We start from the raw sequence: 13,197 nt of genomic DNA, 5'->3' as shown, positions 1-13,197 counted from the left end.
TTTTTTTTTTACTATCTGTAAGGTTTTTAACTTTTAAGGAAAACAACAACAACAACAAACCAAAACTAGTCAAATAATTTAAAAACTGAAGAATAATAGAAAAATCTGCAATAATAATAATAAATAAAATAATAATAATAGTAATAATAATATATTAAAAATAACAATACCAAGTATTTTGAAAATTAATTCAAACAAATTTAAGTGTAATGTGAAAAGAAAACCAAATATATTAAAATTTATTTAAATTTTTTATTTGTCAACTAGATGCAAACAAACAATAAAGATCCAGAGGCAACTGCAAATCAGATTTGAATCTCAATTAATTAAAAAATGTTGTTTATACAATTATTTCGATCAAGGTATTAAGTATTATTATATCTCCAAAAATGAGGACGCGTGGATAAATCATACTTTAACAAATTCTTTCTTGAAATATTTCCTCATCTAAAACAAGTATATTACGCTTTTGAATATGGCCGACGATTTAAATCGATATCCTGATCATTTGGTCTCTTTGTTTGATTTGCACGCGGGACTAATGAAGACCGGTTTAAACGAGATGAAAGGAAGAAGAACAAGCAACCTACACCAAAAAGGAACAGAAACAAGCAACCTACGCAACTACAAAATGTAAGCCTAACCACGAGTTAAAGTCCCAGGCAAAAGCACTAGTGGCACAGGCAACTACCTCCAGCAGCAGATCGGCATAAAAATATATAATATTGGACTTATGGCCGTGCAAGACCAACCATAAGATACCCTACACCATTTCGCCTAGTACAATTATTCATTAGTTTTGGCAATAATACATGACGTGATTCGTATTTAGGAAAAATTTTATTATTTTTCAATTTCCATCGTGAAAAACTAGATATAAGCCTTCCTATATAAGGGCTTGCTTAAGTTTCAGCTCTAATAGAAACGGCCGAACCAAATTTTTCAGGGACTTTTGTCAGAAAAATTTGAGAATTGCGATTTTTTTCGAAAACATGTCGAAAAGGGGACTGAATTGAGCCATTTTTAATAGTACTCGTCCTTGGATCAAAGCACGTCAGTGCGCCAAATTTTGGTCAAAATAAATATAAAAAATTACGGCCTATATATTGAACGCAAGCAAACAACATGGGCAGACGAGCAGACACGGTTAGGCCATAGAATCATTCTCTAATTTGGTGGGTAAACGAAAACGTGGTTCTATTTTAAGTCCTTCTGTGTGTTGACAATTCGTTATATTCTTGTACCAAAAGTGGTGTATGGTATAAAAATATAAATTTAAGAAGAGTTCGTAAAAGATGTTCATTGTTCAAACTCGTTTGACCTGATCGGCTAACCTAAAATTCCACACTATTAACAAGAGCACCATTTTTAGGTGTTTTTAATAATGTTTTCAGGCTCTAAGTTTGTGTGAGCGGCTATTATTATTTGTTCATACTTAGTTTTGAATAATCTTTTGGTTTATAAATTTTATAAATTTCACGCCAAAATTCCATTCTCTCTTGATCAGGATTACATTTCATTTGTCCATCACTGCCATCTATATTTAGATAATCTAATGAAAAGGTAGACGTTTCCACATTTTCTGGTGCTTTTACATGTCGCCAATCGCAGACTAAAGGATTTTCAAAATCTACATGAGTGGGCTGCCCGGCGTAGGCAAAATTCGCCCACAATTTACACAATTGCTGGGTAACTTTTAAATCGTTGGCATTGTATTTCAACTCTTCAGCGGCCATTTGAAACAGATAGAATAGTTCGTCACCATGACAAGCTCCTTTTAATTTGTCCATTTGCAATAGAGTTTTGTAGAAATTACGTCCGCCCACGTAATCAAAACGATAAAAGTATACGCGTGCTTCAGGCTGATATCTCACCATAAGTTCGGCTGCATTTTGTAATTCAAATATGAAATGATTATCGCTTAAAAGGTTTTTTACTTGATCGAGATTTTCATTACATATTCGTTCACCCTTTAGATAAAAGTCACGCATTTTCCGAGCTATTGCTTGTATATCTTCCTCGGTTTCTAACGGTAGATTTCGCGGCACTAAGCGTTCAAAATCATTTTCATACAAGTCCGTCTTCTTGCGTACATTAACTAACATTGGGCAACCCTCAGCCGAATTATAACCCATTATTATGGGTACATTAAGCAAAAAATTATACTCTTTTAGCTTTTCCATTATAGGTGTAGATATAAAACAGTCCGGACTTTGATTGTCTTCGATAACGGGTTTAAAGGCAAATGGCAAAGCCTTGCGTCGTTCTTCTACTGTTAGGGTATCAACAGTTTTAGCCAGTATTTTTTCTGGGGTTACCGAAGGTGATTGCAAAAATTTAAGCATATTTTTCGCATCGTTGCAAGATTGCTGGAAGCCACACAGTTCAGCTAAACGTCGAGTTCTGTAAGAGGGGTTCTCCTGAAACACCCATTCCATATTGGCACTGCCGCTTTGCATGATAGCTTTATGGAAAAATTTATTATCGTATTGTGAACATAAATGCAAATGCACGGCCGCAGCACCAGCCGACTCTCCAAATAAGGTTACATTGCCGGGATTGCCATTAAATGATGAGATGTTATCTGCTACCCATTTCAAGGCTAAGCGCTAAAGTAATAAGGAAAAGTGACTCTCAGATAATGATGCTATTTTCACATTTTACCTGATCTTTTAGACCAGAATTACCCCACACGCCTTCCTCGGGTAAGACCAGAAAACCCCAAGCACCCAAACGGTAATTTAACGTGACTACTATGACACCTTCTTGCATAAGATATAACGGTAAGTAGCTTTTTCCCCGGAACAAAAATATAAATTTCAAGGTATTTTTTAAAGGCACTTTTTAAAGCACTTTTCACTTACTAATCACTATTTCCACTGCCAAACCAAAAACCCCCACCATGCACAAAAACCATAACCGGTAAGCTTTTTGCGACATGGCTACGCACCTTAGGGGCATAAACATTCAAAAACAAGCAATTTTCTGAGCCGATTGCTTCACCTGTAAAAGAGTCACGTTGATGACATACGTCCCTTTCCTTAAGGCAAAACAACTCGGGTTGATCGAAACGTTCCAAAGGCAAAGGTGACTGATTAATTTAAAAATAACAAAGAAAACATGTAACTTTCATCTTGTACCGACTTAAATACCTTGAAACGTAATTCTCCTGTCGGTGGTATTGCATATGGAATACCCTGAAAACTATAATAACTATTACCATTAGGCAAGTTCCGCTCCTCACCCACAGCAATACCTTGTTTAACTTGAACTTTGATCAATTTTTTGCACTAAAAATATATAATAAATTTATGCTTTTACTGGAACACTTCAAAAGCACAGCATCGTTTACCTTTTCATGGATGCGTCTAACAAAACTTTTAGACCTACAGCTATTCTTTATTAAATGGTGTAACATTTTAATCCCAGCAAAGGTAACGAAACAATTGTTTTCTCAGATATAAGTAAAATGTCTTATTAGAGCCAAAGAAATCTCTTTGCAAACCGTCAACGCCACACTAAACTGCAATTGCAAAGAGCGCAAAGAAAAACAACTAGTTGCGAAATAAACATCAGTGAATCATGAATGAGTTAAACAAGTAAGAGAGCAAAAGATATTTTCTGTTCAACGAATACAAATTATAACAAACTTCTGCTAAGATTGCAAAGAGAATCCATAACAAGAGTGAAACCAATACTCACAAACAGAATAAAATATTTTGTGATTTGATTAAAATCTTAGCTGTGGCAAATCGTAGGGACTGTGATCACGAAATGACGCTACACCGTTAATGTCCACTAATTTGCGTAAATTCTTGGTGACAACAAAGGCTTGCTGCAGTGATAGCGGACCAGACATTGACATTGAGTTTGTTTCAAATTTATCGCGTTTTCGAAAAAGAAACTTTAAAACGGCTCAATGATTACAAAAATCTTGCTCTAAACGCAAAGCTTTCTTCACCTTGTGATTTCCCCCATCACCACCATTGACGTATAGCGATGGCGTGTTATCATTTGTCTAAAATAGCTGGCATCCTAGTTAGGCCTACATATTGCTTAGCTTATCTTAAATCTTTAATAATATTTATAATAATATTTAGTATATATAAAATAATAATATAAATAATTAAAAAGCCGCACAAGTTATTAATTGCAATAAATTCAAGATATGTTTACGTGCTAGACGTTAAACTTACTAGACTATTGTAAATGCATTCGGCAGCAGGAAAACCTTCTAATCCGCGGATCAGCTTTCGGATCGGCTCAGGCTGTTTTATTTTCACGCGAGTTCGCTACAGACAATATCTATTATCTATTGTAAATACAATAATATAAATATATATTTTTAACAAAACTTTTGAGTAATATTTTTTGCCGATTGCTCCCGAATATTAGTACGATTTGCTTGAAATAAAATCTTATAAATTCATTCTGTGGTTCTATCCACCCTCGCAGGACCTCATTTGATTGAGGAAGGAGTATCTAGACACAATTGTTCGATAGGAAACAACATTCGTCACCTTCTCGATGCATTCTACTATTTGTGCGAATGTTTTAGTGCCTCTCTTGCTATGGCTTTGTATTTTAGAAAAAAGAAAAATCGAAATTATCTTGACTTACCCTATACGCTGCACAAGTGCACTTGGGCTGCTACTATTCTTCTTCGTCAGGATAAGCCTGCAATAATTCCATCATTCGATAAGTATCGCTCACTACATGGGTAGTTTTAAATTGGGGCACTCTTCTAGATCTTTTTTGTGTTCCGCCCAAGTGTTGGACTCTATTGTGCGCCGGTGCACAACGTTAGCGAACCTTGTATATTTTTGTTTACACTTCGCAATAATTGAACATGGGTTTGTTTAAAATTTGGGCACTTCAGAGAGTAAGCGTATAAAATTTGGGCACCTGCAGGCTCGCGAACATTACGACGCTGTAAAAGTGTAAAGCTGGATCCATCCTCGCGTAACATGTTTGTGGGCTGGAGCCTCTCTTCACCCAAAATGTGTTGTGCTGCTTCAGCAATTTCCATAATTGCTTGTTGATAATTCGAACTAGGACGTACAATTCGAATGAACAGAGCTGCTTTGTAAAAAAGGAAGATGCCTTTATTTTCTTTATTGTGTCACTATTTAATAAATAACTAATATCGTATCAGTATAATATATTCTTGATAATATACGTAGGAAACCTGCGATAAAGAAAGCTGCTCCCGGCCTTAATTGCAAGATCGACTAACAACCCAAATGCAGTTTGCTGGCCGGTGTCAAATGTCGCTACATTTACTAACGAAAGCAAATGCAATGGTCATTGTGACCACGCTAAGCTAGAATAATAAACTTTGCGTACACCACCAAACATTGCAAACGTTTCGCTTAATGGGATGTCATGGTCGGAACAAAGATATGAAATATGTAATACTAAATAAATATATAATTGTATATTTAAGTCTGGTAGAACTCTTGTTGAGCAACTGCTGGCTCCCCATAATGCCGCTATTACGCGAAGACTCGTAAGCTTCGATATCCATGTTTGTGAAAAAGTAATTTGCATAGCAGGGAATTAACAATGAGCAATCTTCTATTGGTCAAATAGGCTTATGCGACTATACGTTTGGGTGGTATACATCTATATAGATAGGTTTTTCCTTATCTTTTGCGAAGTCTCGAAGCGTTTGAGATGGCCCTGCCAATCATTTTTCCCGATGCAGTTGTTGGAAATGGTTAATGAGCCCTTTTCAAATTTTACTTTTATTTGGTTTTTGGAAAAAATGAAGAAAGTTGATTTGAACAGAGAATTATGCTACAGGTGTTTTGAGTAAAAACAAAATGAACATTTTTTGTTCATGTTCTTTAAAAAATATATGCATTTTGCTTATTTTCAGACACTTGTGCGATTGGTTTTTGGTCATTTTCACACACGCTTGGGGATTTTACTTATTTTGAGAGACCTGCACCCTGGTTTCCGCTAACTTTGAGAAATGTGCACCCTGGTTTCTGGCAATTTTGAGAGTTTGTTGTTTTTTAATTTTTTGAGAGTAAGAGAAAAGGCCGATTAAAAAAATTGAGAAATGTTCATGCAGGAATCTAGTACTAGTACTAAATAAAATCTTTCTCTCTGTCTTCGTCATTGTATCTTGCGTTAAGAATTTTGATAATCGTTTTATAATCAAATTCTTTCCCAATTTATTTTTCTCAAATTTAATGCATTACAAACTTGGCAATTCTGCATTTCACATCAGCTGATTTTTATTTACTTTTTACTTTGTGAATAACAAAATCGAAAAAAATAAGTATTTTTTGTAAATTATCTTTAGTTTATTCCAACTTAATATCTAAAAAAGACTATCTTTAGTAGAGCTAGAAAAAGAAGATATTAAAACATTTGTAACATTTATTATTAAGAATTTATAAAGTTAGACTTAAAATTATAGATAGTTAAACGTAGAAAATGGGAAGCTTTTTTACTAAAAATAAAACACCTAGAAGCCGCGTCACCGAGCAAGACAAAGCTGTATTGGTAAAGACAAGAGATTTCAGGCAAAGAATTTAATTATCATCAACTATTTAAAATTATATTTTAGCAGTTGAAGCACCAACGTGATCTTTTAAAGCGATATCAAAAGCGGATACAACTGAGTTTGGAGAATGATCGTCAATTAGCTAAGAAATGTTTAGCTAGTGGACGCAAAGAGTTAGTATCGCTATTTATATATGATTGAGTTATATTTTAGTAAATGGAATTCGCTTCCTTTACTCCATCTAGGCGAGCGAAGCTATTATTGCGTAAGAAAAAGTTTCAGGAAACTTTACTGATGAATACCGACAAACAATTGGAAAATCTTGAAAAATTAGCAACAGATATTGAATATGCACAAGTGGAAGCGAATGTAGTGGACGCTTTAAAGCAAGGTAATGAAGCTCTTAAGAAAATGCACGCAATGGTTGATATCAATGAAATTGAGAGAATTATGGATGAGACGCGCGAAGGCGTGGAAAAGCAACGAGAAATTGACTCGTTACTTTCAGAGGCACTATCCGAACAGGATGAAAATGATGTTTTAATAGAATTAGATGCTTTAGTTGCTGAGGAGGAAGCGGAGAAGTTTAAATTACCTGAAGTTCCTCAAGACGAGCTGTCTCTGCCTTCAGCAGATGAAACGCCGAAAGAAAGCAAAGCTGCCATTATAGAGAAACCAAAAAAGATTCTAATAGAGGCCTAGTATATATAGTCCACAATGTTGATTAAGATTTGTAACATACATATTTATAGTTTTACTTAATTCTTTACATTGAGAGTTACATTATGTTAATAAGCTAAAATTTTACATATATGATTAAAATTAAAAAATACTCTTAATAATCTCATTTTAAATCTCTTTACATGGTAGACATGCGAGCAAAACGCATTATTTGATCATGATTTGAAGGAGAATCGGAATTGATTTGTACTCTCTGCCAAGACTTCGTTTCACTCGATTTTCGTATTGCTTCTAGCACAGCTTGCACATAAAGACCATCTTCAAAATTAGCGGCCGCTTGCACTGGTTCTTTTATCCAATTGGACTCCTTACTGGCAAATGATTCCTTCAGAGCACCCACCATTTTACATAAGCCCTTTATATATAAACGGGGCAGCAATGTTTCTGAAGTGGCAAAATGCAAATCTTGAACATCAACATAAACGGCTTCTTCCTTTTGTGTTGTCTCTCCTTTGCTCTTGAATAAGAAAAGATCACCTCCACGAACTACCAAATGCCCTAAACTTCCACATATTAAGACCTCTTGAGAGAATGTTTTAGCCGGCACCGTGTGGCTTTGTATGGAAGTGGTTATTAAGGTACCATTTATAAGTTCCATTTGAAAATTGCAAAAATCAGGAGCGGATATCTGCCTAATGCCATTTATCCCCGGCGTTGATTTAGTATAAGATTTTACTACACCATGCACTCGAACGACGTGTTGTTTTAGTAAAAAACTTATTAAATCTATAACATGGCTACCAACTAGATTTAAAGCGCCTCCACCCATAGCTGCATCACACATCCAATCATATTTATCAGGAAAAATCGTGCCCAATTGAACACGCACATCTATTAAGGATATTTCACTCAACGGACCAATCATACCATCATGCAAACAACGTTTCATATGTGTGAACGCTGGCAAAGAAAATGTAATCTTTTACGTAAACTTGACACTTCTTTAATTGGAGACTATATCATTAAAAATGATAAACCTCTATTTGGTTTCAATTAAAGAATAACCATATATTTACCTGGCAGAAAACGCAGTGAATGATTTAATAAGGAAATCAATGTAGGGTAATACTGAGCCGCCCTCACCATTTTCATAGCATCGGATTGATTCAGGCTCATTGGCTTATCACACACAACATGTTTCCCTATACCTAGTGCCTTCACAGAAATTTCAGCGTGCAAAAATGGTTGACATACTACAAAAACTAAATCCACGTCTTTTCGTAATAAAACATCATCAATTTTGTTGGTAAAAAAAGCGATATTTTGGGATGATGAAAACTCTTCCGCTTCTTTTACGGTTCGTCCCCAAAGAGCTTTAATTTCAAAACCTTTTTCACGTAAAATTGGCACCAATACTTTCGTAATGGCTCCAGTACCAAACACGCCTACACCCGGTAACATTTCCTCATTAAATATTTCATATATTTCTTACTTCTCTGTTTAGAATAAATTTCGCACAACAACTTTCCTCTCCACGAAAACAATAAATAAATTACGGCATTGCCGACTTTAAATTTCAAAAGGGATGGAAAATAATGTAATATGGTAACTATGAGTAGTAAAGAGGTAACGTTTTGGTTTTAAGTTGGCCAAAAATATTTAATAACATTTGTCGAGTAATTAAAGACATAAAAACCCAAAATTTGTTTATTTTATTTTTTCTGCCGATTTTTCTATCCCTGATTGCGATTCATGAGGAGATTTGTTTTTGTCGGCTGTTTTTTTAAATCTCTTATTTAAATTCATTTCCTTTTTCAGCAGTGCACGTACGGCTTGATTATCTTCTCGTAGCTTATCAACCTCTTCCAGAAGCAAAACATTTTCCTTAAATATTTTCTCGTACTTCCGTTTTTCATCTCGATCGTCCGAGCGATGTTTATAAATTTCCAAAACTCGTTCGATTTGCCCACGCTGACGTTGAAATTCATCGCGCACGTTTGCGTCCAAGGATATGAAACGTTTAAGTTCATCATCGCTGGCATGACGTTGAAAGAGATTTTTTACGGCCACTTTCAATTGATTGGGAGAATTAATATGATTAGCTACATGATAAATTTCTGTACATATATTTTGAATACATTCGCGTGCGGCACGAGCTCGATGACGTTCTAGTTTCAAGTCCGCCACGTTGCTGATATACTTATCCTTGAGTTCCTTCAGCTGTAACTCTAGCTGGGCATTATTTTGATTTAAGCCAGCCAATTCATGTTCCATTTCTAAAATATGCTTACGTTTATCGTTTATTTGAAATTCGCGAGGTTCTATCTGAGCTTTAAGTTCGGCTATTTTATGGTTCAAGACTTGCTTGTACTTATCTAATTCTTGATTCTTATGTAACAACTCTTGTATACGTTTCTCTTTAGAGTTGATTGCATAATCGCGATCGGATATATCTTTTTGTAGATCCTCAATATTTCGATTTAGCTTTGCTATATTCTTTTGAGATTTTATTTGTTCTTCTTTGAGGACTTCCACCTCCTCCAATAAATTGTCTACTTCCTTCGTTAAAGTGTCATATTTTTTTTGTAACACCCCGGCACGACCACGCCATAATTGAGTTTCGTTGCGTTCGGTGGTTAAGCACTTTTCATACTCTATTTGAGTTTCAACCATGTTACGATCATTTTCTACCTCCACCTGGCGACAGTAAGCGATGAACTCAACTTTCTTGTCTTCCATTTCTTTCATCAAATCTCTTATCAGTCCTTTTCTTTCATCCAGCTGTTTCTTGTAATCCAGCTCTAGGCCTTCAACGGTATCCTGTAGCGTACCCGCCGACTTTTTCAGTTTAGCTTCATAATTTTCTCGCAACTCGAGCATACTTTCCCGCAATTTGGAGAATTTTTGATATTCAATAAGCATACGCTCTGAATATTGTGTAGCTAAGTGGTTTAGCTGTTTTTTATGTTCTTCCTTCAGGTCTTGTATTTGAAATGTAATTAGATTCATCTCTTCGGTATGACGTTCCTCGATCTCGTTATTCATACGTTTTAACTCTTCTAAAGCGTAGCAATAGGACTTATGAACTTCAGCCAATTGTTGCCCATCAAAAATTTCATTTTGACTTAATTGATATTGAAATTCCTCAGCCTGTTGCCGCAGCCGTAATTCCAAGTTAACAATTTGATCGTTTTTCTCACTAAGTATGTTTCGCGGTATTAAAACTTCTTGACTTCGTAGTAAATCTTGATCCATTGCGGCAACTTTACCTTCAATGTTTTCCATTGCCCAGATCGAAAGGGTTCCACCCTTCGTAATGGCAATCAATAAAGTCCCATCGTATGAGAAACGTAACTTGTGTATTGCTGTTGCAAAGAAACGGAAATTGGTGCAACTGCCACCGCCAGCATCCATTAATGGCAATTGTACATTAAATAAATCTCCGACCTCGTTCGCCACAAACATTATAAGATCAGAACGTGTTATGCACAAGTCAGTTAGGCGACATTTAGAGTGCGAGGGGACAACAATTTCTCGTACAAGTTCAGAGTTTCTGAATTCACGTAATAAACCAGAATCGGTGGCCGCATAAATGGAAAGTGGCTCATTAAATGTACTACGCACTGAAACGTATTCAGTTCCTTTTTGAACTATTTCCTGCAAACGATTTCCACTCTCCACCTCCCACTGATAAATGGCCCCTTCAGCACCACCCGAAAATAAATACTTGTCCGTTCTTGACCAAGCCACTGATAAAACTATGCCATTATGTCCCTTTTCCCGGAGCAAAAGCAATCAATCAATGAAATTCGAATAGTAATAAAATGTGGTCGCAGACTAACCTTTAATCTTATCAGAATCTCAAGATTGTATACAGACGAGATAGCAATTGTATTGTCAAATGCGGCAGCCATTAAATGGCCAAAGTTCGAGTACTTGACGTCTTTACATCGCGGTAGATTATAAGTTTTCACAATCTATTAGAACAAATCGGTTAAGCAAGAAGACGTAGATTATCTCACTGTGTATAAATTTGCTTCTACTTATTAACTTACGTTTAATTCATCCATATATATATGGGTTATTCGTAATTGATCAGAAAAGCCAATGGCTGCCTTTAAACCACTTGGATGCAACTCCACTATGTTAACATCTACTTGAAATTTACGTACCAGCTCCACTTTTTCCGTTTCATAATTCCAAATACGTATAGTTTGATCCTTGGCTAAAAGGAGATTTCCTTGATTACAACAGCAAGAAGAAGCATCAAGTTCGCAGCATATTACTTACAAGCTGTCATTATGATGGGTTTCCAACTGCACACAGAAACGTCGACAATCTCGCCAATGTGGAGCAATGCTCCTAAAGGTGTAAAGGTCAAATATTTGGTTTTTAGAGTTTCCGGTACTATTAATATGCCAACATAGATTTGTGGATGTTTCGTTGTTACTATAACGGTTTCCTGTTTGCTATCTATAGCCAAGTTCCTTATTTGATACAAATTCTCGGAGAATAATGTAACCGGTACTGTTAATACAGTTTTTCGCTCATATTTAAATTTGGAAACACGTTCAAAGACGTACACCCTGTTAGAAATAGCAAAAGCAAAACCTCGACTAAAGGATGTCATGCACACGACGCGTATGTCGGCTAATTTCTCTGTTGTGTACAGGCGATGTTCGTTTTCTCGATCAAAAGTCTCCTGATCGATAAGCAAGTCTATAACTTCAGCTTCGCTGGCTTTCTGTACCAATTTTAATTCACCGTTTTCTACTAATATTAATTCGTTCTCGGTTGTTCCCACGATAAGCAAATCGAAGCTCATAAACGTCATAGACATAATATGATAGGGACACTTTAAGTTATTGCTTATATTAAAGCCTCTCTCCGATTTTGTCATTAATGTTAACAAATGGTGGCCACCCACCGCAAATAAGTTCACATCTTGGGGACTACCAGCCACGCATTCTGCAATGCTGCGTGATGCAGGCGGTGCTGCACGACTGTCCACTATTGTATTGGTTCTGTCTAACATTAATAAGTATATACGTCCATCAGGTGGCTTTGTTAGGACTAACAAAGCTCTGGAGTCAACTGTGAAAATAATTTGACCGACTTGAGCATTTTTCGAAGTAGCTGGTAATTCTAAAACTCGACGTTTCTTAAGCGAGGCCAAGTCATAAATCGAAATACTTTTTCCCCTAAAAGCAAATACATATATATATATATATATGTATATAGATTATATTAAACCCATATATAAAACATTTTTTTATGTAATGTCATTTATAGTTTTCTATTTACAGCTTTGTTTGTTCTAAAACTGCCAATAGTTTTCGGTGCGGACTAATTTGTATAATCAATGGTACAGTTTCTTCGGGCAAACGCAAAAATCTCTGCTTATTATTAACAAAATCATGGAAAGCCAAGACGCCCTCCACTGGATAAATCACTTCTTGTTGCAGATTAAATTGTATGTTACCCAAAACATCGACACGCAAACCGTAAATAGTTTTGGGTCTTAATCCTACGTTTACATCAGCAGATATTACATCTTCTTCATCCATTTTGTATATGAAAAAGAAACTTTCTGAAAATTTTTCACCTTTTCAAAATATTCAGAAATATATGTTGTAAGGAAAAAAAATTTTTTTTTATTGATCAAACAGCAAAGAGTTTTAAATGTTAACGAATAAATGAAAAAAATAAACAAATCGTACACTTTGTGTAGCCATGACAACGGAGCGTTAGCAACGCCATCATAGAACGCTCAGAGTTGCTTTTGCGACATTCATTACTTTTGTTGTTTGAATTGAAGAAATCTGCTACCGAACGCTATCAAACTCTTTTAGAAGCTTATGGAAATGCTGCTCCACCATTTCGGTTTTGATTTCAACGCTTCAAAAGTAGTGATTTTGATGTCACAGACAAAAGAACGGCCTGGGGGACCAAAAAAGTTCGAAGACAAGGAACTGCTTACCAGCGCATGAATCAACTGT

At 35.7% G+C, this 13,197-nt stretch overlaps 4 protein-coding genes across 5 annotated transcripts; 1 reads left to right on the top strand and 3 right to left on the bottom strand.

The window, feature by feature from the left end:
* Positions 1 to 269: 269 nt before the first annotated feature.
* On the bottom strand, positions 270 to 3,493 carry LOC119636595 (acetylcholinesterase). Its single transcript, XM_038032053.1, has 5 exons — positions 3,353 to 3,493; positions 3,153 to 3,290; positions 2,865 to 3,091; positions 2,665 to 2,791; positions 270 to 2,609 (listed from the first exon to the last, which is right to left on the bottom strand). Exons 1-5 carry the CDS (start codon positions 3,416 to 3,418, stop codon positions 1,422 to 1,424), a joined length of 1,746 nt encoding a protein of 581 aa, XP_037887981.1. The 5' UTR covers positions 3,419 to 3,493; the 3' UTR covers positions 270 to 1,421.
* A 2,756-nt stretch (positions 3,494 to 6,249) lies between these two features.
* LOC119636440 (charged multivesicular body protein 6-A) lies at positions 6,250 to 7,239 on the top strand. Of its 2 annotated transcripts, none has more exons than XM_038031773.1 (3): positions 6,250 to 6,516; positions 6,584 to 6,690; positions 6,763 to 7,239. In XM_038031773.1, the coding sequence occupies exons 1-3, from the start codon at positions 6,448 to 6,450 to the stop codon at positions 7,217 to 7,219; spliced, it is 633 nt and encodes a 210-aa protein (XP_037887701.1). In that variant the 5' UTR covers positions 6,250 to 6,447; the 3' UTR covers positions 7,220 to 7,239. The 2 variants fall into 2 exon arrangements, with proteins under 2 accessions (XP_037887701.1, XP_037887700.1); XM_038031772.1 differs by having other exon boundaries at positions 6,581 to 6,690.
* Positions 7,240 to 7,363: 124 nt separating this feature from the next.
* LOC119636439 (glucose-fructose oxidoreductase domain-containing protein 1) lies at positions 7,364 to 8,736 on the bottom strand. The gene is made up of 2 exons (XM_038031770.1): positions 8,275 to 8,736; positions 7,364 to 8,158 (listed from the first exon to the last, which is right to left on the bottom strand). Exons 1-2 carry the CDS (start codon positions 8,657 to 8,659, stop codon positions 7,377 to 7,379), a joined length of 1,167 nt encoding a protein of 388 aa, XP_037887698.1. The 5' UTR covers positions 8,660 to 8,736; the 3' UTR covers positions 7,364 to 7,376.
* A 169-nt stretch (positions 8,737 to 8,905) lies between these two features.
* Positions 8,906 to 12,765, bottom strand: LOC119636269 (cilia- and flagella-associated protein 57). The gene is made up of 5 exons (XM_038031569.1): positions 12,503 to 12,765; positions 11,489 to 12,399; positions 11,254 to 11,423; positions 11,041 to 11,175; positions 8,906 to 10,972 (listed from the first exon to the last, which is right to left on the bottom strand). Exons 1-5 carry the CDS (start codon positions 12,763 to 12,765, stop codon positions 8,906 to 8,908), a joined length of 3,546 nt encoding a protein of 1,181 aa, XP_037887497.1.
* Positions 12,766 to 13,197: the final 432 nt, after the last annotated feature.

Source organism: Glossina fuscipes, unplaced genomic scaffold (genome assembly GCF_014805625.2).
Source record: "Glossina fuscipes isolate IAEA_lab_2018 unplaced genomic scaffold, Yale_Gfus_2 28, whole genome shotgun sequence".
Classification (NCBI taxonomy): Eukaryota; Metazoa; Arthropoda; class Insecta; order Diptera; family Glossinidae; genus Glossina; species Glossina fuscipes.
This window is presented reverse-complemented; position numbering and strand designations above follow the sequence as displayed.